The sequence below is a fragment of the Macaca mulatta genome, chromosome 2 (assembly GCF_049350105.2).
Source record: "Macaca mulatta isolate MMU2019108-1 chromosome 2, T2T-MMU8v2.0, whole genome shotgun sequence".
Taxonomy (NCBI): domain Eukaryota; kingdom Metazoa; phylum Chordata; class Mammalia; order Primates; family Cercopithecidae; genus Macaca; species Macaca mulatta.
In genome coordinates, this window is record NC_133407.1 from 5,105,712 (window position 1) to 5,130,864 (window position 25,153).

Sequence of the window (25,153 nt, forward strand, 5' to 3'; positions counted from 1 at the left end):
ACAGCAATGGAAAAAGTAAAAGGTAGACACTTAAAAGGTCTATAAAATCATAAAAGTTATTTATTACAGTTGAAATTGGCTTCCAAATTTTATAACTTTTGGATGAATAAAAATGAAACTATTTTCTCAGTAAGCCAGTCTTAATAAGGCATTTAACAAGAATAAATATGGTTTTCTTTTTTTTTTTGAGATGGGAGTTTCACTCTTGTTGCCCAGGTTGGAGTGCAATGGCACGATCTTGGCTCACTGCAATCTCCCCTTCCAGGGTTCAAGCAATTCTCCTGCCTCAGCCTCCCAAGTAGCTGGGATTACAGGCATGTACCACCATGCCCAGCTAATTTTGTATTTTTAGTAGAGACAGGGTTTCTCCATGTCGGTCAGGCTGGTCTCGAACTCCCCAACTCAGGTGATCTGCCCGCCTCGGCCTCCCAAAGTGCTGGGATTACAGGCGTGACCCACCACGCCCGGCCATAAAGACAAACATTTCTTTAAAACAAAATTATAATTACAACCGGCTAATCACAGCCAGCTCTGCATTTTCCCAGAAAATCACTCAATCCTGTAATTCAACAACACCTCTAGTAACTCTCTGAGCAGAGCAGGCACTTAACAGATTTGATTTTGGTAGTGAGAGCATTCTACGTAACAAAAGATTTATCATGTGGTGTCAGGAACCAGGCTTTGCCATTAGAGAGGGGCTTGAATCCCAGCTCTGTCAATGACAATAATAGGACTAGTTAAGAATTAAATAAAATAATGCTTACAGAGCTCCTGGCACATAATGAGCTTCAATACATGGTAGCTGGTGGTATGATTTTAGGCGTCTAACATTTTATAAGTCTAACATTTTATAAGTCCACTGAAAACCAATGTATTTAATTCCTTTCATTACCACAGAGGGTAAAATTAGAATCAGTTATCTACAGACAGGCCCATAAAATGGCTAATAGATGACATTTGTAGAAGTTTATCAGAGCCTGTTTACTGCAAAGTTTTACTTTTTTCTGAAGTGATAGCCAAGAAAGAAACAGCAACAGGTGATTTTAGAAGGGCAGGGAAATATTAAAGGGCAGATTACAGATCATAAATCTGTTTCTTTACTTCATTATTTTTAATTCAGAATGTAATTTAGTCATATAAAAAGTCTCCTATGAAAAAGAACCAATTTGAGAAGTTATATAAAAATATGAGGCTGATACCCCAGTAGACAAACAACATACCAAGCTGTCCTCCGCAAAGTCATTCCACTTGTGTCGTTTAATACTTTCTTCCTTAACGGCCTCTTTAAGTTTATCAAATATGTCATCATGCTCTTTCCCTTTGGGTTCTGTCATGAAGCGGGAAAATTCTTCTTGTAGGGTCTCCCAAGCAACCTAGAATTATTTGAAAGAAAAAAGGTGTATTATTACTACATACTTTAACGTTTAACATGAAAAATAACACATGAGCTCAAGCCAGATGTGATAAATAAATCAGCTTATCAGAAAACATATGTGAAACTACATTAAAAGGCCAATGATGTAGAGGTCTCACATGGGTTGCTGGTGACAGATATGGCTTCCAGATATGCTTTGCTAGACATGCATAGTGGTTCACATTTTTAAAATTGCTTGCCAATATTTAAAAATTGAGAGATTTCATTTAAAAGTCTGTGCTGACAGCTTCTCTTGAACTGACTGAGAAGGGTATACCCATATTCCTACATGACACCACCTGCTGTAGCTGAACAGGGCTGGTCTCTTCAAGATAAGGTATGTATTCTAAGCCTGCCACCCAAGTTAGTTCACTTTTATTTCAACCTCTAAGACACGAGTTTGCCTGCTTCTTTCACATTGCAAAAAGTTTAAAATGTCTTAATGATTCAGTCATCTTCGTATCTTTGTCTTTAAGCAAAGACATGAAGCAATGTGCCAACACTTTCAAACACAGCTGAAGAGTATTCAGCTTTGTATTATAGCTAACTCCTAATGATCTGAAAAGTGAAAGGAAGAGCACAGTGTCAAAAATAATGAAGAACAAAATCAATGGAGAACAAAATCTACTTACAACTAAGTGGGCTTTTTAATGCTGAATTTTAGCCCTCTCTCATTTTAAACATAAAGAAGTGACTGTCCAAAAATACGGAGTGAGTGGTGGGGCGAGTATTAAGATCCATGTTTCCTGACCTTCTCACCAGATCTACATTCTTTCCATGACACCTAATGCTGAGGGACAGAAAGCAGCAGTGGAATGAAAAATTGATGCTTTTATAACCACTTCCACTGCTTGAACCTTAGGATGTGAAAATATCCTATCACAGGACACGGCCCAGAAAAAATGTCAGTGCCAGTAATGAGAACTAGTGAAGGGGGAGCAGCCACTCTCTAATTTCTTCAGGGGTAAATGTGTCAAGATCTGCCAGGGCTCAGCAATGTGCAACTTAGGCAGGGAGGCTGCTAGAGTTCTTAGAAAGGGGCTTGAAGAAATTGAGAACAGAGGTAAGGGAGTCAAGACTGGAGCAAGATAGGAAAGGGGTGAAATCACATCTGAATAACGAGAAACTGACACTGCCTTTAAGACAGGTATGAAAAACAAAATTACTTTTAACATGGACTTCAATTTTGTGAGCAACCTCACACAGCACAGGACACAGACTCTTAGCTTCAACAATCACTGTTTATGCGGTGATGTACATGACGGATCAATTCAGATTATGATGATCATAATAACAGCAGGTCCATTTCCTGAGCAGTTATCATGGGATGGGCATTGTCTAAGTACTTTACATACAATTACTTATTTAATCCTTATAACAACCCTGTGAGGTAGGCAATATTACTGTCACCATTTTATTGATAAAAAAACACATAGGAAAGTTAAGCAACTAGGCAAAGGACCATACAGCTATTAAGTGATAAAGCCAAGAGACATGGTAGCGGAAACAGATTCTTTAAGGTAGTTTTTTTTTTTTTTTTTAAATAATTCCTAGTTTAATCTTCTGTCAGGATCCTAACTAAGAAAATGATAATTTAAGTAGAACTGAGCTCAGATGAAATGTTCAAAATATTTCACATTCAAGCAAATATTTCACATTCAAGCAAAATTTGCTTGTTAAATACAGTCTTTGGAAGAAGTACCAATACCCTCAGGCCAACACCATAACAATTAGTAAATTTTTATAACCGTAGTAACTGGTAGCAACATCAAGGTTAGTCCCAACACAGAGATGAGGAGTAAAGAATAAATGAGATATAAGGACCCAAACGAAAGAAAGAAAGAAAGAGGCTGTGATGGGAATAAAGTCCAAAATTCACAGCTTCTACTCCCTTCAGATAATGCTTCTTACCCATTTAATTAAATTATATCCTAACCTCTACTGCTTTATTAGGAAGCTGCTTATCAGTCCACTGTTTAAGCTTGATATCCACTGTGGTATTAAAAGTTCCTGAATTCATGGTCTGGGCAGCCGGAAGGTAGATGTTTTCAATCACATGAGTTGACACTCTTTCCCACAAAGACTGCTGAAGGATTTCCTCCCTGAAATAAAAAAGTATCAAAAACACCAAATCTAAATATAATATTGTTTTTAAAAACAGCTTGACTGAAGTACCATTAGCTTACAATAAACTGTACATATTTAAAGTTTTGAGAAGTTTTCACATGTGTATATACCTGTAAATCGCAGCAGTCAAGATAATGAACGCATCCATCATCCTCAAAAGTTGTCACCACTGGAACTGCTTTCTGTCACTGTGATTAGTTTGTATTTTCTAGATATTTATATAAATGCAATCATGTGGCATATACTCTTTTTTTGCCTTTCTTCTTCCACTCAGCATAATTATTTTGAGGTTCATCATGCTGTTGTATGTATTAATATTTCACTTTTTTTTTTTTTTTTGAGACAGGGTCTTGCTTAGTTGCCCAGGCTGGAGTGCAGTGGCACAATCAGGGCTCACTGCAGCCTCAACCTCCTGGGCTCAAGCCATCCTCCCACCTCATCCTCCCGAGTAGCTGGTACTATAGGAGGATGCCATTATGCCTGGCTAATTTTTTAAAATTTTGTAGAGATGGGGGTCTCACTATGTTGCTGATGCTGGTCTTGAACTCCTGGGCTCAAGCAATCCTCTTGCCTTGGCCTCCCAAAGTGTTGAGATTATAAGTGTGAGCCACTGCATCTAGCAATATTTCACTTCTTTTTATTTCTGTGTAGTATTATGTTGCATGAACGTGTTTATCCATTCTTGTGTACACAGACACTTAGGCTGTTTCCAGCTTTTGGCTATTACAAATAAAGTTGCTATGAGAATTCTAGTACAAGTCCTTCTTACGCACACATGCTTTCATTCCTCTTAGGTAAATACCTAAGAGTGGAATGTTTGGATCATATGGTAATTACATGTTTAATGTTTTTTTCCAAAATGTTTGCCGCATTTTACATTTCCATTAGCAGGGAATGAGAGTTCTAGGTCCTCTCCACCCTTGCCATCACTCGGTATAGTCTGTCATTTACAATTTTAGCCATTTTTGTAAGTTTGTAGTGGTCATTGTGGTTTTATGTTATATTTCTCTAATGACTAATAATTTTGAGCATCTTTTCATGCACACTTATCTGCCTAGTATTAACACATACTTCATGTGTTTATGGGAGAGTCCGAGACTGAAAACTTCTTGGTATAAACATGACAACTTATCAGATCACAGATGTCATAGAATGCTGTTAGATAAAATCGTTCAGTAATTCAGGATTAAGGTAACAATGTAAAAGATGCATAATCATGCTGAAAATTCTGCCATGAAAGACATCTTAAAAGAATACGGGTGACTAATAAAAAAATACAACTATTTTAATTTGAACTCTCAAGAAAATATTTATTTGGGTAATAAACTTACACCATAATAGAATACTACAATATACATTAAAAAAAAAAAAAACCAAAACTCTACTTATCAGGGGATCCTTCTTAAGAGTAGTAACCTCAACCCTTTAGGATATAGACACAAATCTCAGGGTAGCAGAAATATCCCGCTGTCCAAAAGCCCAGCTGAACTCCTCTGGTGAGGCGAGTCAACATCTTCTACCCTCCAAGACTATTTACTAAACATTTTGTGTAAAATTAAGTCTACTGAATCAATGAACACAGATCCTGGTTTCCTATTGCTAACTTTCAGGTCACTTTTCAGTTACAACAGTAAAGAAAACAGAGTCTGAGGAGGATATACAACTGGGGCCCAAAAGAACAAAGACAATTTAGTCACTGAGTTAATGACAGAGAGTGGGAGAGTGTAAGGAGCAAGATGAAGAAAAGCAGCCTATCAGGGCCTCCCCTTCAGACACCACTTTAAACACAATCTCAAGAAGATAACTGAAAGCTGAACTGAAGACCAGGATCCAGCCTCTGCCCTCCAGGGCTTTTGTCTCATCCTGCTTCAGAAGAAGAGACATAGTCTGTTATTTTTCCCTGGAGTCTCTGGGCCAGGAATCCATATCCCTGACACCCTTTTTAAAATCCTGACTACCAAATCCCGAGAAGCTAAAGGCAACTTTCTCAAGGGAGGTTGCTGCTTTGACATCCACAGAGGCAGCTGTTTCAATTCTCCTTGCCCAGCCTCTCCTGCCTTTCATCGCCAAGCGGCTCTCCTCTGTTCCAGACCCCCACTGCTCCCTCCATCACAACAATTTCTGTTGTGCTCCCAATACCCGGTTCCATGACAAACCATTTCATACTCTCATTCTCTTTTCCTTTTCTTTTTATCTCCAAACCTTTCCTTAAGGAAAGTGACTGTCCTCCATCCTCAGATTCTGCTCAGAGGAAGCTATTCAGTAGTTGAAAGGCCTTCAGAGTTAGAAAGTAGAAGCTAAGTCCTCCTCACCCCAGTCTCTCTTCTGAACCATCAGTTCTCAATGTTCATATAAAAACCCTTATACTGTGAAGCTACTCCATCTAGTTATGCCATCTGCTACCTTATTGCTTGCTGCTATCATCTAACAATTTTCCTAGCCTATATTCTATGTTTTTTGTTTTGTTTTGTTTTCAGACAGGGTCTCAGTCTGTCATCCAGGCTGCAGTGCAGTGGCGAATCTTGGCTCACTGCAACTTCCAATTCCTGGGTTCAAGTGATTCTCCTGTTTCAGCCACCCAAGTAGATGGGATTACAAGTGTGCACCACCATGCCCGACTAATTTTTGTATTTTTATTAGAGACAGGGTTTTCACCATGTTGCCCAGGTTGGTCTTGAACTCCTGAGCTCAAGTGATCTGCCCATGGGGGCCTCCCAAAGTGCTGGGACTACAGGCATGAGCCCCGCGCCTGGACTATATTGTGTTATTACAGGTGACTTCTGGATTCCAGGTTTTACCATCAACCAGGGATAACTTCTACTAATATACAAAATATAATTAACAAAATATAATAAAGGTAATAGTTTTATTGCTTTCTTTATCTACAGAAACTTTACCTACATTCCACTTTAATTAAAGAAATACTTTTTTAAATGGATTTTTTTTTAATTTTAAAGTAGAGGACTATTATATTCCATATAATAATTTCAACCAATACAGAAAATGTAAGAAGCATCCCATTGTTCCCCTTTTAGAAGACAACCACTATTTATGGCTTTATTATTTAAAAAATTATGTCTATGTAACTGTTTGTGTGGGTGTATTCACACAAATGGTTCATAATTATACATAGTGTTCTATAAATCCTTTTTTTAAATCTAAAAGTATATTGTATTTAGTTTTCCATGTCAACATCCTATACTTTTCAAAGGCTACTTCTATCCATAGAGCAGCAATCTGCTCTATATAAACCAAATACTATATAATTCCAAATAGGAAACATAAATTGTTTTCCATTTCTTCACATTTATTAAAAAAACCAAGGTGAAAGGTTTTATGTGTTCATCTTTGTCAAATATATCATTATTTGCATATATTCCCAGCAATGTAATTACTGAACATAAACATACTCTTTATTTAAGACTCTTCATTATCTACACAATCACTAAATTCTGTAAATTCTATCTTTTACGTGACCTCTCAAGTATCTCACAAGTGTCTCTTCTCTACCTGTATTACCACTCACTATCCAAGTTTAAGCCACAAACACCTCTTGCCTAAATTATTGCAACAGCCAACTGCCTCCTTGCTTACAGTCTTCTCCACCCGTATTCCATTTTGCCTACTACAAAGACCTTTCTAAAATGCAAATCTGACCTAATCCTCTTCAGTGACCACCCTCCCCCCACTGCTTCCGGAATACATACTAAGCTTCTGAATATGGCTAATAAACTTAATATTTTGCTTACATCAACTGTTTTATCTCCTGCCTCTTACCCCCATTTATGTTAAAGCCACAGTACACAGCTACCTGTGTCGCCTTTCTTGTTCTCATCTCCTGGCCCTTACCATATTCCTGCCTCTGCCTTAACACTTATTCATGTTTTAAACCTCAAATTATGACATTGCAAATCTTTGATTTCTGAAGTCCGAGAATTTCTAAAAATGTACCATACTAGCATTTTTTGAAAAAATGTATTTCTGTGAAGCTAGCTAGCTATCCTTCTAGAAAAGATATATCTACATTGATGGTCACATGATGTTAATGATATATCAATACCTCCTGCTGAATGTCAGTGATTCATTCTTGAAAACCAGGCACGGCGTAAAAATGCTGAGAGCCTATTTCCAACTATAATGTATTATATGTCAAATCTATACCCCTAATAACCTTCCTAAAACTTAACCAAAGGACAGTGGAATGTCTACAAATAAATAACAAACTGTCATGTTAGGACATAAAATGCTTTTAACACTGTTTCTAGATAACTAAATATAGATTTAAACAGTCTTATGACTTAAATAATTGTAAGCATTTTAGGCATTGTCCTAAAATATCACATAGGCATTATTCAACAAAAACATACCAACAGAAACTTCAAGACAACATCAACTATGTCACAATAATAAAATATTTGGAAAATATTTGGGGTGTAATGCACTTGAATTCAATGTGGCATGAACAGCTAAGGCTTGGACCTGCTATTCTGATTTATATTTGTGTTAGCATAACATTTTTTCAGCCTCTACAGTCTGAAAAAACAGAGAATCATATATGATCCAGCAGCTTACGCAAAGAAATCTCTAGCAGCCAGATGTCCTAGTTCTGACCCCTGCCTTTTCAATGGGCAATCTGGTGGTATGCGTTCACTGTCCCTTGGCAATTCTCTTCCGTTACCTTTGTATTAAATAAATTACATTTATTTTCAAGGCTCACTTTAGTGAAGAAATACTTTGAGTTCAGGGTTGCTCTGTCCAAACAAAACTAACCTTTCCATTTGATGATACCAAAAATTAATTTATAGAAGGACCACATTTTCTCCCCATAAACAGCATTATTAGTTGTTACAGTTTATATATCACTTTTATATACATTAAATACCCTCATACAATCTAGCAAGGCAACTGGTATTATAGTTAATCTGTAAACCTATGTATCTCTTTGTAACTTCAAAGCTGACTGACACAAAGCCATGGAACTGGGCTAAGATACAAATAAACATAAGTTGTGTCATAATAATATTTGATTAATCAACAAGAACAGATAAAATCAGATCTCTTTTTTTTGGAGAAGGAATGGAGATTAAAAACAGGCAAATGTGGACTACTTGAAGACAGAAGAGGTTTCACCACTGACGAAGAAAGGGCACTGAGATGAGGAAACTAGTGATGCTGAATTTAAATGTACAGACTAGATACCACTATCAAGGCTCACTTTTGATAACCTTTAACTGAGTGAATAGACTAGGTACAGAAAATATTTACAATGAATGGCAGTGAGGATAGTTGTGCTCCAAGAATAAATTCTTAAAAATACCAGTCTTCATCAGAATGATAATTTCTGCCTGAGGAATTTGTTAATTAACATGTGACTACAAAAATGTCAAGGTTATTTATAATACCTTGTTTTACTATGTCTCATTCCACTGAATTTAGGAATGGCCAAACTTACATAAAACATAAACTGAAGGTAAGCTTGCCTTAGAAAAGATTAACATAAAAAATTTTTCAAAAGGGTGCATTTACTTGCTATTTTTAAAAATTTCAAATATTAATAGCATTAAGTTCAAAATGTGATTTGTATATAACATATTAACCACATGGTACAGAAAGCACTAACTGTTCTTATTCAGAATGGAGAAGCTGAAAATATATACTAATCTCCCTTTATAAACCAATTTTGACAGGTTGATATTTACCTAAAGTACAATTTGATGAAACTTTTGCCTAAATGACTTTACAGAAATTATGATTATGTATTTATTAAGTATAAGATAAAGAAAAGGCAAAGAGAATCAAGATTTTAAAAGAACATGAAGAAAACCATCTTCCAGAAATTCAACTGGTTAGACTACAATAGTGGATATTGCTAAAAAAAATATTATTGTGTTTTTGCCTAAGAGCCAAGGTAATAATAAATCACTGCTTTATCAATCTAAGTTTTAGTATTTCATTATAACCCATATAGTAAAGTCTTTCTTTTTTTTTTTTGAGACAGAGTCTCGCTCTGTCGCCCAGGCTGGAGTGCAGTGGCCGGATCTCAGCTCACTGCAAGCTCCGCCTCCTGGATTCACGCCATTCTCCTGCCTCAGCCTCCCGAGTAGCTGGGACTACAGGCGCCCGCCACCTCGCCCGGCTACTTTTTTGTATTTTTTAGTAGAGACAGGGTTTCACCGTGTTAACCAGGATGGTCTCGAACTCCTGACCTCATGATCTGCCCGTCTCGGCCTCCCAAAGTGCTGGGATTCCAGGCTTGAGCCACCGCACCCGGCCAGTAAAGTCTTTCAGAAAAGAGATTAATATCAAATACTTACCAATGTTTTGGTGTAACCTGGCTCAGACTGATAACTTCATCAAGGATTTCATTTTTAGCTTTTTCAAACAGTTCATTCTAGGCAATATAAATACAAGTAAGTAAGATTTCCATAAGACAGTAAATTTACCCCGTCATGATTTTCAGAGATAACCAAAAGGAGGTTTTTGACAGGCTACTAGGCTGAATTTGGGTTTAAATACACGTGACTAGTAAAAATGCACTTCTAGTGTCTTTTTTTAAGGAATGCCATTATCCAGATAAGGACAAAGAAACTGACATAAATATCTACCTTCTCAATGTTGAATGCAGTTTTTCACATAACACTTGTTCATGTTATATGAAAGCATCAATACATATTAATTTAGTACATCAGTAATTACACATTAATGCTGTGTTTTATTAACTAATGGGCATTTTAAAATCAAGGAAAAACAATGTTTAACTCCCACTAAATTACATGAATACACAAATTCTACAAAACCTTTAAAGCATATTCATTACCTTCTCAGAAAATATTTTCAACACTTGTTTTGACATCTTATAATCCCTGTTTTTAATATTATATAATAAATAATTTAAATTATTGTCAGAGAGAACTGCTCCTAGAGATGTATTCTTACAAATTAGTAGTTATAGTCAAAACCAAAGTAATTTAGCTCATCGGATTTTTCTCCCAACATAAATTTAGTCAGCACACAACATTAAATTAAGATACATACAAAATACATGAGTATCCAAATATTACCCGGTCAAGTTCCCGCAGGCGAGGATAGTTGTTCTTCCACTCGGTTTCAAGGTTAAAACGAGTTGCTGAGGAAGAAGGAAAAGTTCAAGTTTGATGATTCTCCTTCTTTCCAGATGCAGTTGTTAAAGCGGTTAAAATACATGTCCTCTGTATTAAGTGAATTTCTGAGAGTGTGCCTATCACCCCTTAGTACTCTGGGATCTCAACGTCTCAGAATTTCATTTTTGCAACAGCTTTCAAAACTATTCTCCCTGATTCTAGTTTCTCCATGTTAAATCCATTAGCACACAGCTGAAGTAGCTTAGTATCATAGAGCTGCTGAGAGAATGGACTTTGCAGTAGTTGTACCACCAACAGGCAAATCCCGGGTGTTCTACCTATGCTGTGTGCCACTGGGTAAGTTATTTGGGTAAGTTACTCTGTCTTCTGTTTTCTCTTCTGTAAAATGGAAATAAAAGTAATACAAGGTTGCAGACGGACAACTGGGATAAATAGGTAGGATCAGGTAGGATTTACATATGGGAAAAGGGAAAGCAAACATATTCCCTTCAGATAAAAGACATTGAGCAGGAGAGTGATTCAGGAAATGGTACCATGACATTGATTCAGGAAATGGTACCATGTAAATGAAGTCCAGGGTGCTCTGCTTCCCAACACATCTGCTCTCTTTGCCCTCAACAGGGTGAATCTGAATTCTCTATAATTTATTGTGTACTTCCAAGTACTAGCAAACGTTCTCATCTGTTTGAACTCTGCAAATGTGTTCCTAGAGATGCTTCCTCTGAAAGGAAAAATTTCGTTCTTGTATAACTGAAGGTTTGTATTCTTCTATTTTCCAGATATTGTCTAACTGTAAATGAACTACCAAGCAACTGTTAAAGGAAAGAAGTACAGAATGGGATGGATGCCAAAGGCTGCCAGCTAAGAAAATGTTTTAAGTTGTCTGCTTCTTTAAAAAAATCCAACTTACCTTTGAAACTATCTGCCTGTTGTTCAACGGACTCTCGTACCATTTTCCAAAAGCAGTCTGATACTGCAAGGCTTAAATTTCTTGTAGTCACTTGGTGTGCCTTTAGCATGCTTGTCCTATTAAAAAAAAAAAAAAAACAAGAGCTAAAGTATATTAAAATGACAAAAACGATAACCATATTACCACCAAGTCTGTGAATGTGCTTGCTAACAGCCACTCTTACCTTTTATACCAATGCTATTCAATAAAATTAATGTGATGAGGGAAACATTCCAATATGGTAGCTACTGGCACACTGGGTTATTGTGCCCTTGAAATGTGTGGCTAGTGTAACTGAGGAACTGCATTTTTAATTTTATTGAATTTTTACTAATTTAAATTTAATGTTATCTTTTATTTTATTATTATTATGTTTTTGAGCTGGAGTTTCACACTGTCACACAGGCTGGAGTGCAGTGGCGTGATCCTGGGTCACTAAAACCTCCGCCCCCCACCCCCTCAGGGTTCAAGCAATTCTCCCGCCTCAGCCTCCTGAGTAGTTGGGGTTACAGGTGCGCACCACCACGCCTAGCTAATTTTTTTTGTATTTTTAGTAGAGATGGGGTTTCACCATGTTGGACAGGCTGGTCTCAAACTCCTGACCTCAAGTGATCCGCCCCTCTTCGCCTCCCAAAGTACTGGGATTACAGGCGTGAGCCACCATGCTTTAAAAAGAACATGAAGAAAGCCATCTTCCAGAAATTAATTTAATTCCAACTAATTTAAATTTTAATAACTACACAAAACTAGTGATACCATATTAGACAGCACAGCTCTATATGTTGTCAGTGTACTCCCCAAAGCACGTAAGATTATGGTTTGCAAGAACTATCTTGACTTACCATACTAACCTAGGAACAAACATACTTTTCTATTTCCAGAAACTCAACATTTAAAGTCTTAGTATACAGTAATACAACTGGTCTTTAGCTCTTTTTGCTTATCTTATCTCCTGTCAGTATCTATCTAGGGATACTTCTTTGACAACTCCACTCCAACCTTTCCTAATATTGTAAGAGAAATATGTACACATATTTAAAAATGAAAGCGTCGATTTTCTAAAACCACTTTATAAGTAAAATAAAGTAAGAGGCAGAGATCTTTGTTGTCTTTCGGTGTCCACATCCAAGGAAGCATGCCACTATGTATTGTACCATGTGATAAACTGCTCTCAATTCTGTTAAAAAGTAGCTAAGGACTTGCTTATTAGATACAGTTCACTATTTGGGAAAAATTCTAGAAATCCGATGTAAAACTAATAGTTATAAAACCTGATCTTTTAAGTGAAAACAGTTTAATTTAAGCTACTCTCTTACTGTAAAATGTTTAAATGTTTTAACAAGATACCTACTTTAGGAGCTTCGAATTCTGAAAAAACTCTTCTTCATATTCTCTTATAGCTTCAATGCTTTCAGAGCTGTTCCCTGGGGAATAATGATGGTCAAATTTTCACCAAGAAAATTACTCTGTATTATTTGAAAATGACAGAAACTAAAAATAAGTTATTATAACCCATCTTTGCATACCTTTTCCTGTCACAACAGCAAAATAACCTAAAGCTTTCATTGGGAAGAGCTTTCCTTCAATTATCTGCTGAATCTATTTTTAAAAGTGGGAAAAATTAATGTGAGATATAATTTACATAGTTTTAAAAGCATAATATACAATTTAGAAAGCAAAATAATGCTATACATGTATATAGTTAAATAGATAAATCTGCACAAAAGCATTTAAAATGTTTTTCCATTGCTATTTGAAAAAACTACATTTAATTTTACTATATTGAAAATGTATTATTAAAACACACATATCAAAAACCCGGAATGATGTGTAGTTCTTCAAAGTCAGACAGACCTTAGTTTGAATTTCTGCTCTGCTGCCTAGTAGTTATGCGATCTTAAGTAAACAACTTAATTTTTTCCAAAAGGTTGATGAGATTATGGGACAATATGATACTTAGCACAGTGCCAGGCAGGAAGCACTCAATAAATGGTAGCTATTATTATTTTTCCATACTTTCTTCAAATATCTAAATTCTGACCAAGCTGGATTGTCTTCTTTTATTCCTTCCTCCCCTCCCACCTTCTTCTTTAATATTTGGATCCACTGGTTCTCAACTCTTTTAGGATCAAAAATCCATTTCTAAATGTGACAAAAAAACAAAACAAAACAAAACAAAACAAAACAAAAAAACATAGACTATGTACCCAGAAAAATGCATATTTGCACAGAGATCTTTCACATATGTTAGAGTTTCTACCCACTGAAGCCCGTTCAGATTAATAATGGGATGAGAATCAGTTACACCTAAGCTAATGCTGAATCTTTTATACAAAAAGGACTGAAATAAGCTTCAGTTGCATCTCAGAAGAAATATAAACTCACTATCCCACAGTTGAAAGAAATGAAAGGAATGAAGAAAGATGGGGAGGAGGCCACAGAAATTTGTTTCTACCTCACTTCTCCCCTTCTCCATATCAGAACCATTAATGCCATGGCAGGCCTTACCCTTAAAAATAAGGCAGAGCGGAGGTTATGGTGGCTACCTAGAAAAGGGTTAACATAGCAGGCCTGAGACTACTATCCTTAAAAAGGCCTGCCTGCCTTTGGCTTGTATCTGAAAACTTAAATGGTAAACAGTTCCCTACACTGATATAAACCTTTCCCTATATAACTGTGGCTCACTACTCAAGTAATGTCGTTTAATTATAACATAGGCTTTCCTTTTGGGAGTATGAAATAATTTTGGTACATGAGGGTGCCGAAATGACTAACCTCCAATGAAAACCTTAAGGGCTGAGTCTCTAACAAGCAGCTTGTTGTTGGAGGAATTAAATGTGCCCTATGTGAGTCTCCTGGGAGTGAACTAGTGGGAATGTGAGCCTGATCTCCTTCAGATTTCATACCATGTACCATTTCCTTTTGTGACTTTGCTTTATCTTTTCATTGTAATAAATCTTAGTTGTAAGGTGTTTTTTTGTTGTTTGCTTTTTTTTAAATAACCAATCCCTATCACAGCTGGAGCTTTTACAAAGAATCTATGCTTGCAACAAAGAATTTGATCTCACCCTGCTTGGACTGGCTACATTTTTCTCTGCCAGGTCTACTTTGGTCAAAACGAATATGGTTCTCCTTCCATGAGGGTCCATTTGACTGACCAAGTCTGTAACAATACTGCGCTCAGCATCCACAGATCCGTCTGAAAAAAATTACAAAATGACACTGTGGAATTTTAAGATGTAAAGTAGATTTTTAAAACTTGGCACAAATTATACCCCTGTGCCTACATTATAGCAAGAAAGATTTTAATACATTTACGTTATTTACTAAAAAGAAATCCTAGCCAATAAAAATTTCAATGATGCTTACGTAAAACTTATCAAAATAATTTCAACTTCGATTTTATTTGCTAATAAAATAAATATGAAAAGAAGGCAAAAAATGCATTTATCTTGTATGTTTACATAACGCAAACTAATGCAAAGCTTGGATTGCTAAAGAAGAAAATATATCAGTATGCTAAAATCTTTTGATATGATTTACCTTGAATACATAGTATGATGGCATTAGGATTCTGCATGTAAGCTTTGCTGATACTGAAAATAGTTTCCTTTGTGTCAGGAGCCATGCCTGATGTCACAGTCTTAAAGAAAAAGGTTTTAAATGTCATTATAAATGCTTCACACAATAGGAATAAAATAAAATACATGTTTTGTATATACTTACATTAATCACACCTGGTAAGTCAACAAGCACCATCCTCTGTAGTCCAGGGCCTTTTACATTTAAGGATATGGTCTATTCAGGAAAAATAAAAATAAAATACTGTTAAATTTTGGGGGGAATTTGTTAAGAATTTTTTTGGTGAAATATATTCTGAAAATTCTGTATCTCATCCATTCAGATAAGATGCTCACAAAAATGGTATTCTTTCTCTGATCCTAAAAGTAAGTATTCTGGAAAATTACCCACAAAATGATATATTATTTGGATTTTTTTTTTTTTTTTTAAAAAGCTCTACATATCTTGGAACAGCAGCAATCTAAACATCGATACCAAGTTATGATTTATCTGAAATCATAAACATTTAATTTCCATAAAATGTCACTGAAATGAATTGTAACCCTTACCTCAGGGCTAACAGTACAGCCTTCTTTCACATTTTTTCTCATTCGAAGTTCTATTTCATGTCTTAATGCTGCAAGCTAATGGAAAACACAAAATTCTAAGAAAATCTTAATTCACAAATATTCTGTAATTGTTTTTTATAAGCTCATCCAGGTTATAAAATTACACATATCAACCTTAGATGAATTTTACTTACATCTTCTTCTTTGGTAAGATCAAACTCCCGAGAACTGTCTTTAAATAAGGCCACATGGTGAGGACCTTCACTCAGAGTCACCTGATAGTAACAGAAAACTGAGATGTAATGATGCACTTACAACTACTATTAATTCCCACAGCCCTTACGTGGTCTAGACAGGGCTACTGCATTCCACAAATCCAAGAGTCTCTTCACACTATTGCCGGCGCACCCCCTGAAGTTGTCAACATGGTAGTTCTGAGAAGACAATAATTTTGTATTTGTACTGTTTGTACATATGTCACACATGTTGCGATTTCCCAACAAGAATGCTGGTTCCTTTTATCTCTTATGACCTAAAATGCTGCTGCCTCTTTCTTTCCCCAGTCAAGGTTATACACAGCACTAAGCCCAAAATCATCTCTCTAAAACACTAAAAGGAAACCTTGCATTTAACTTCAAAGCTGAATTTAGGTAAAGGACAATTCATTCGTTCAACATCTATAGAGATGGAACTATGTGTCAGGTGTTGTAGGTGGGGAAACACAGAGCTGACTGTCCCGGTTTTAGACCTCACTACATGCTGGGAGAAATATACACAGACATAACAGAAGAGAGTGGCAAAACCTAGAGTGCCACAGAAGAGAATGGAACTGACTATAAGGGAGCTATGACAGGCTTCACTCAAGGAGTGATATTTGGGAAAGAAATTTTGTTTTGTTTGTTTTTTTGTTTGTTTTGAGACGGAGTCTCATTCTGTCACCCGGCTGGGGTGTAGTCGCGTGATCTCGGCTCACTGCAATCTCAGCCTCCTGGTTTCAAGTGATTCTCCTCCCTCAGCCTCCCGAGTAGCTGGGATCACAGACACCCACCACCATGCCTGGCTAATTTTTGTACTTTTAGTAGAGACAGGGTTTCGTCATGTTGGCCAGGCTGGTCCTGAACTCCTGACCAGGTGATCCGCCCTCCTCGGCCTCCTAAAGTGCTGGGATTATAGGCATGAGCCAACGTGCCTGGCCAAGAAATGTTATAGCAATGTATATTAACAGTCAGTGGTTTCACAAAAACTTCTAAACTTCTAATTGCCACTTTTCTATACAACTCCTTCTACTGAGATTAGCTAAACAGGCTAGATTAAAAAACAATAAACAGCTGTTTGAAAGCAACCATAGTGGCCAGCCTAAGCTGGAAGGATTTTCCTGTAGCTATTTTCCATCAGAGGATTTGCTGATTTGTAGCACAGGGCAAAGGCCCAAGAGAAAAACTTAAAATGTGTAGCAGTGTCACTGGGCTGAGTAGACAAGACTGGAATTCAGAGTTATCAAGCAGTCACGTCTTAACGTGCCACAATCCCAGAGAAAAACAGACTGCAGAAATAAACCTCCAAAACGAAACCCTACATCCTGTGCACAGTTTCCTTTCCAGGCATTCACATATTAAGAAACCAAGCAGAAAGAAGCTGCTAAGGAGGTTAAAATGCTAAGTTGGGATTCTGGCACTTTCACTGCTCTAGGGAAACAAAACACTGGAATTCAGGGTTGGTCAAAGAGAAGCTCCAGTAAACACTAAGGGACCAACGACACACCGGAAAGAGACCAGCCTCATGTGTTTCAAGGACACCTGTTCACACTCTGCCTGTTCACACTCTGCCTGTTCACGCTCTGCCTGGTCACACTCTGCCTGTTCACGCTCTGCCTGGTCACGCTCTGCCTGGTCACGCTCTGCCTGTTCACACTCTGCCTGTTCACGCTCTGCCTGCCAAAACAAAATTAATTCCTTCTTGAACTATCATCCACAGCCTCTACAATTAGGGTGCTAGTAACAATGTAAAAGGTGGGTTTCTTTCCCACGTTTTTACAACTGATTATTGAACATGATATGAGATGTAGTCTAAGGCCCATTTTGTTTTTTTCTCTAGGTTAGATGTACCCCAAATTCCCATCGATAGTAAAAGGGGTATGTAAAGTCTGGTACGTTCACGCAGTACCACACACAGAACAACTAGTAACACATAACACAGTTCAATTCATAGCTAGACCCACAAAAGTGCAATTTGGATGAATCACACTAGGCTGCCCAGGTCCTGCTGCACTTGTAAACAGATTTCATTTCTTGAAGATTTCAGCATCAGCCTCACTGTCTTTCTCCCACTATTCTTGCCATAATTCTTGGTAATTTCAATTTTCCAATTACTGTACACCTACCCCCACCAGCTGAACACGAAAAAAACGAAACACAATCATACAGATTCATTTAAAATGTATGTCCACAGAACTTAAAGGGACTTCAGTCCAACTCAGCAATCCTAATATCACTTGACTTCCTCCACTGATTCACTCCTAGAGTCACCAGAATCTCTTAAAAGACTTCACTTTTTCTTCCTGCCTCAGTCTTCAATCTCTTCTCCTTTCTAATTAAGAGCTGATCATTTGGCTTAGTATTTCACTGAGTAAGCAGAAGAAATCAGAAGGAAACTTCCACACATTCCCCTTTCTTGCCTCCACTGGTGAACTCAATGACTGGTTTCTATCTTCACCTTCCTTGATGGATCAGCAGCATGTGACCTCACTTATCACTCCCCCCTACTCCATATTTCTTTACCCCACTTTGTGTGCACTGAGCTGCCCTGCTTTCCTGCTTACTACACCGGTTGTGCCTTCACACATTCGTTTGTTATTTTTTCTTCCTTCAACATCTTAATGTTCAGAGTGCCCAGAATATACTGCTTGCTCTATCTCTACTCACTCCCTTCAAGATCTTCTCCAGTAAGATCATGACTTTAAATACTATTTTTAGATAGTTGATCATGACTCCTAAATGTGTGTCTCTGGCCCAGACCTCTGTCTAAACTGCTATACCCAACTGCTTGTTATCACCACTCAGCAAGTCCAAAACTGAACCCCTGATCTTCTTCCCCCAAACTTGATCCACTGACAGACTTCCACGCAAACTACATCCTTCAATCTGTTCAGGCTACAAACCCTGGAGCCATCACTGATGACTGACACATTCTCTCTCTCTCCCCATCGCTTTTCTTCTCTCCCTTCTCCGTATCAAACCCGTCAAGAAATCCTGTTAATTCTACTTTCAAAATACATTTATCATCTATCCATTTCTTATCACTTTCACTGCTACTTCCCTAGCTCAAGAATCACCTGGATACTCCAGTAGCCTGGACTCCCTGGTTCTACATCTTGCCTATAACTATTTTCAAAAGAGTAGCCTTTTAAAAGGCACTGTTGTTACTTTGCTCGAAATCCTGCACTGGCTCATTTTACTTAAAATAAAACGCAAGTCTGTACAATGGCCTATAAGGCCTTATTGATCTGCTCCTCCCTGCTCTCCATTATTCCTCTAATGTCATCATTCGCCCCGACCATGGCTAGCTCTTCACTCCGACCTGGCCACACAGGCCTCTGTGTTATTCCTTGAACATGACAGCCACACAACCACCTCAGAGGCTTTGCATCAGCTATTCTCCTTGCTGAACACAGGATATCTAAATGACTACTCCCTCACTTTCTGCAAATCTTGGTTCAAACGCCACCTTATCAATGCAATCTACGAATACCCTGGTACCCCCATTCTCCTTGCCTGGTTCTACTTTTTCTTTTTGTACAACACTATTGTCTTCCAACATACTACACAGTCATGTATTATATTTATTATCTATTATCTGTCTCCCTCTGCTAGAACATACCCTCCATCATGGCAAGGATCTTCTTTGTTGTTGCTGTTTACCAACATATTGCCCAGAACGCTGCTGGTACACATTAAGCATTCCATAAATATCTGTTCAATGAAAGACTCTGCAGCCCCATGCCTTCTTCCTATGACCATGGAAAAACTGTCAGCGTGCCTAGATATGGACTAGTACACCAAGCTGCAATCTCCTTCACCTCAGCCACTTTGCTCTTGTAATTTTCCCTCTTTCCTGCATCATTTCCGCCCTTTATTAAATCATTATAATCAGCATATAGAAATCTTTAACCCTTTTCCCACTTGCTCCGACAATACTTGCCAGCAGCGCTTGCAGCTGCAGTGTTTGCCCCAAGACGACTCTGCCATAAAATATCTCGCTTTTATTATGATTTTCGCATAGCTCTAGTATACTGATTTTGGAAACAAAAGACATCATTCTATTGAAAGCATCCTGTTTTTAGTAGGAGTATTTCCATTTACAAAATATAGTAATTTTCAATAGCTGAAAATGTCAAATCCTAGAAAACGTAGAATTTCTATGTGTGATGTTTACATCATTCTCAAAAAGTTGTTGGCCAAAGATTCATCTGATAAATCTGACTTTTAAAAAACAGACCTTCTGATGATTGAGATGATTCCGATGTTAGTACTGTTTAGAAATAACTCTAAGAACAGTTTTTATATTTTATTTTCACGTTGAAAATTAGTCAGATTTGCTTCAGCTTCAAAGGGTGTTTACGTAAAATTAAACAAGCACTGGTGGTGAGCTGCACGTGTTTTCTAAACAGGAAACAGGTTAAAAACCTTCCCTTAATTCAACAACATTCAATTGCTACTGCCTCATTTCTCTGCTCTTTTGTCACAATAAAACTAGAAAATTATCTATATTCATTGACTTCACTTCCAATATTCTCATTTTCTTAACTTCTCTCTTATCTTACTCAGAATAAAATCCAAAGGCCTCCCAACTGGGTCTCTGACATCCTCTCCTACCACTCTCCCCTCACTCACCTCCTGCCGCACTGGCCTCCTGGCTGTGCCTCCTACTGATTTTCACACTAGGGATCATTCCAAACGCTATGTATCAATTCTTTCTTTGGTTGAAAGTCTTCATTTCAACACAATGAACAGATCTCATTGAAGCAGTTACTCTCCTAAGGAACCTCATTGAGACGGCCTATTTTCTTACCTTAACTGGAGAACGTGTCATCATCTCCCCCGATCCTCTCGGGAATATTCGAGCTTGGGCAATCATTTCCAACACACTAGTCTTCCCAGCGCTCTGATCTCCAACCACAACAACCTTCCCACAAAACAAAGAACACTTACTCATATTTTTCTGATACCAAATTAAAATTTAAACCTATTTGTAATGCTGCTCTGAGGTTTTTTAGTCTTTTAAAATTTGTACAGGTGAAAAAAATGTTTTAAAATCCATAAAAAAAGATTGCTACATGTATGCACATGGAAAATAGGGACAGCAAAACAGTAATTGGATCCACTATTTACAGCCCAATTTTTATTTTAAAAACTTGTGCTAATTTAAACCACTGTTTCTAAAACCAGGTTGTTAACTTTCTGTAAGTCTTTTCCATACCTAGTTTACTCTTTACAAACACATTTTCAATTCTATAAGGTTAAATTTCACGCATATGGCTAATTTAATCCACTGTTCAGTATTTATTACAAATATTATGACTATATAACACAAATATCTTCCTTCATAACACATATAGTAACTCATAAATATAATGTACTTATATTTATAATGAACTAAAATAGTCAAATAATACTGCTTAAAACATTACTTGGAACATGTAAGATTATATCAAAAATATAAATGCCTACATCCAGTATATATATATGTGTATGTGTACATATATACACATAATTTTTAAGAAGCTAAGCTGCTTCTTTTTTTGCTAATTGGCAAGTTCACTATCAATTTTTCACATACCCGTGGTAGATGATCTTGTGTATTATAACTGGCATCATAGTCAGAGAGAACATCAAGAACTTCAGAATACATGTCAATCAAAGATTTCTGTAAAAATTTTAAAAAATTATAATATAAAACAGTGAAAGTACAGAAAAAACATAACAGATGTGTCAAGAGAAAAAAATGATAAATTCAAATTGAAATTTCCACAATCATTGTATTGATTTCTCAAATTACATAAATACATCTTCATAGTAAAAACTAAAATAGTACAGATTAAAAGTCCATTTATCATTCAGTTTATTTTATTTAGATATAATGATTTAATAAAGTTAATTAATTCAGGATTTCCTAACATTCTCATTAAATAAGATGGAAATTATTACTTAATACTGATGAGCTAATACTGAATGCAAGGAAAGACCATTAGCACCAAAAAGGCAAAAAAAGGTGGTCAGGTAACCAACTGACAATGACATTATTCTTTGCCAAGTTTGAGGCATGCATGAGGGAGAAAGAGGGAAGAGGATAGAGAGCATGTGCAAGCAAACATCTGAATAAAGGATAAACCAGGAAGATGGTTAAACCAGGAAGAGTGGTTAAGTATCCACTGACAACTGGGCAGGCTGAAATACGAGTGTAGCAAGGGCAAATATCCTGTATCGTTTCTTGCTGTAGAATCAGAATAGAACGTGGTGCCTTGTATTGCATGTAACAAGCTTCATGTAATTATTTGATGAATGAATGAACAACAACAACAAAAAAACAGGCCTGAAAAAAAGGAGTACCATCAAGCATTTAATCATTATGGATAAGTTTTAATGCTAAGGCAGGAGCAAAATGATGGCTTAAGGTTCCCTTCATTTCTTAATCCCTAAAAAAATTAAATGGCAAGCAATTGCCAACCCACCCACCCAAAAATAAAAAATGTTCATTGCCACTGCATTTTATGAGAGAAAATACTGTTTCTGAGGTAAACTCTACATATATTAGCACTTGGAAATGACTTTTCTCAGTTCTAAGTGCCACTTGTAAACAGTCATGTTATCGATCTGTTTTGTGCAGTCATGATTTAGAGTCAAAGCTACTAATGCATGTTTGTTAAGCTAGAACTATAATATTATCTTTGTACTGTGACTACAGAATGTATATGCCATGATTTACTGTAGTTTTGCTACATATAAACCCTGCTTACTTATATGAGATTTAAGTTAAATAATTGTTTCAATTCAATTTAGCACATATGGCTTAGTTTGGTGGGGAATAGTAAGACTCAATTTATTGATAAATAAGTTCACCAATGTGCTGATGGTAACAATACCAGCACATACTTTTTCAAAAATTCTTTACAATGCCTAAGAAAGCTCTCCTTAGAAAAAAAGTGTTAATTTTTTAAAAACTGAAGAAAGTGGTCTAATCATTCACTGGCATACAAGCAAAGCAATAATGATAAGTCACTTACATGTCCATCAATTAACAATTCTGATTTTATATAAAATTTTATGTAAAAGTTAAACCTAGAGATAAACTAGATATTTCAGAAAAATAAACTGATTCACATGAAATAACATGTAAAGATTTTATGGGCATGGTATAAAACAAGCATTTGGAGACTACAACTTTTAAAATGTGTTAAATATAGGAAGAGATCTTCCATCCTCCAAGGACATTAGATTAGAAAGAAAAGGACGACAGCATACTTCACAGCTCCTTAAAACCTGGTACTGATGAACACACAATGCTAAGCAGTAAAGTTTTGAGAATAAACAAGATAAACGTAGAATACCTTAAGCTTTCTATGATGAATGCCTTTGTCATCTTTCTGCAATACTAATTTTCTCAATTCTTTGTTCTCCTTTTCTAATCGTTCCAAGATTCTCTGATACTTTAACTGCAACAAAATAATAAGTGTAACTATATAAGAAAAAGATGGGTTATCAAATAGTATAAAGTCTAAATTAAAATCTTCCAAAATATGGAAGTCATAGCTCCTATTTAAAATGTATTACATTTTAAAAGCATCTATGAAAACATTGGGAATAAAATAAACAATGATTATTATCTCTTACAAAAAGTGGAAATAATTGTAATTTTCTATCATAATTAAGAATTTCATTTGGAAAATTCCTTGCTACTCACAATGAAAAAATTATTCTGAAATACTAAAAATGTAAGAATTTAAACAAGCAGTTCTTAAGTACATTCTAGAAGGGAATATTTCCTATTATACCAAAATTTTAAGTCTTCATATTACAGGGCCATTTGACAAAAATTCAAATTCTTCCCTTTCTTCGCATTATTTTATGTTTTAATTAAGATGCTATAAAATAATAATAGCTAGCAGTACCCAAGCATGCATTATGTGACAGACTCCTTAGTAAGTGTTGCAAACGCATTAACTCCCTTAACCTTCACAAAAACCCCATAAAGCAGGAATTACACAGACTAGGAATAAAGAGCAAGGAATATCTGACAGCCTGCCCAAGGTCATCTAGTAGAGAAGCAGGGTTGGGAATAGAGGTCTGTCAGAGGCTCAAACTCTTCTATGTTTTGTTGTATTTCCGTGTCCAGAGATAATATATTAATATTTAAAAGAATGATATAAGCTGAGCACAGAGGCTCATGCCTGTAATCCCAGCACTTTGGGAGGCCGATGTGGGCAGATCACAAGGCCAAGAGATCGAGACCATCCTGGACAACATGGTGAAACCCTGTCTCTACAAAAAATACAAAAAGTAGCCGGGCGTCGTGGTGGGTGCCTGTAGTCCCAGCTACTCAGGGAGCTAAGGCAGGAGAATCGCTAACCCGGGAGGCAGAGGTTGTAGTGAGTCAAGACTGCACCACTGCATTCCGGCCTGGCAAAGACAAAAAAAGCTGGGAAGACAAATCAGAAAGGATCAAATTTACTTGAGAAGGAAAATGTGTAGTCAAGGAACTATTTGACACACACACACAAAATAATGATATAAAAACAGAATTTTAAAGAAGACTAATATGTCTAAACAGGTTTTTTTTTTTTGTCAAGTAGTTGCTTGGCTACACATTTTCCTTCTCAAATAAATTTGATCCTTTCTAATTTGTCTTCCCAGCTTTTATTTCTTCTCAAAACATTAACAATACAGAGAAACCTATTAAAAATAACCCCTTCCTACAAACAGCAGAATGTTTATGTCCAACTTATAATATCATACCTTTTATAACAGAAAATATTCCTTACACTCGTTTTAGTTTATTGGAATCTTTCAAGAACAAAGTAAGTAACAGGAAATCATGGCTCTATCCTTACAGAAAGTCCAACTCAAGCCAAATTAAAAGAACACATACATAATTGAACACATACATAGTATGAGACAGAACTACTAGCTAGACTCTACTATAAACATATTTTTACATAAACTTATTCATTTATATTTAGTAATAGTATATATAACAAAATTGTGGTAGTACCTAAGGATTAGATCTGTGTTGTTTAATACGGCAACTACTAGCCACATGTAGTTATCAAGCACCTGAAATGTGGCTGGTCTGAAGTGAGATTGTGCTGTAAGTGTAAAACACCTCATTAATATTTTTTATACTGATCACATATTGAAAT

At 36.5% G+C, this 25,153-nt stretch overlaps 1 protein-coding gene across 8 annotated transcripts in view; it reads right to left on the reverse strand.

The window, feature by feature from the left end:
* The window catches only part of OPA1 (OPA1 mitochondrial dynamin like GTPase), a 96,469-nt gene that overhangs the window by 36,077 nt on the left and 35,239 nt on the right, over nt 1-25,153 (reverse strand). For all 8 annotated transcript variants that reach the window (XM_015132525.3, XM_001087037.5, XM_015132524.3 and 5 more), the window contains 15 exons: nt 23,345-23,449; nt 21,577-21,663; nt 20,809-20,922; nt 15,936-16,016; nt 15,742-15,816; nt 15,338-15,409; nt 15,155-15,254; nt 14,680-14,810; nt 13,138-13,210; nt 12,963-13,035; nt 11,573-11,688; nt 10,603-10,667; nt 9,856-9,932; nt 3,351-3,516; nt 1,221-1,373 (listed from right to left, as the gene is read on the reverse strand). In XM_015132525.3, coding sequence (XP_014988011.1) covers nt 1,221-1,373; nt 3,351-3,516; nt 9,856-9,932; nt 10,603-10,667; nt 11,573-11,688; nt 12,963-13,035; nt 13,138-13,210; nt 14,680-14,810; nt 15,155-15,254; nt 15,338-15,409; nt 15,742-15,816; nt 15,936-16,016; nt 20,809-20,922; nt 21,577-21,663; nt 23,345-23,449 — 1,488 coding nt within the window. The remainder of the gene's footprint in view (nt 1-1,220; nt 1,374-3,350; nt 3,517-9,855; nt 9,933-10,602; nt 10,668-11,572; nt 11,689-12,962; nt 13,036-13,137; nt 13,211-14,679; nt 14,811-15,154; nt 15,255-15,337; nt 15,410-15,741; nt 15,817-15,935; nt 16,017-20,808; nt 20,923-21,576; nt 21,664-23,344; nt 23,450-25,153) is intronic.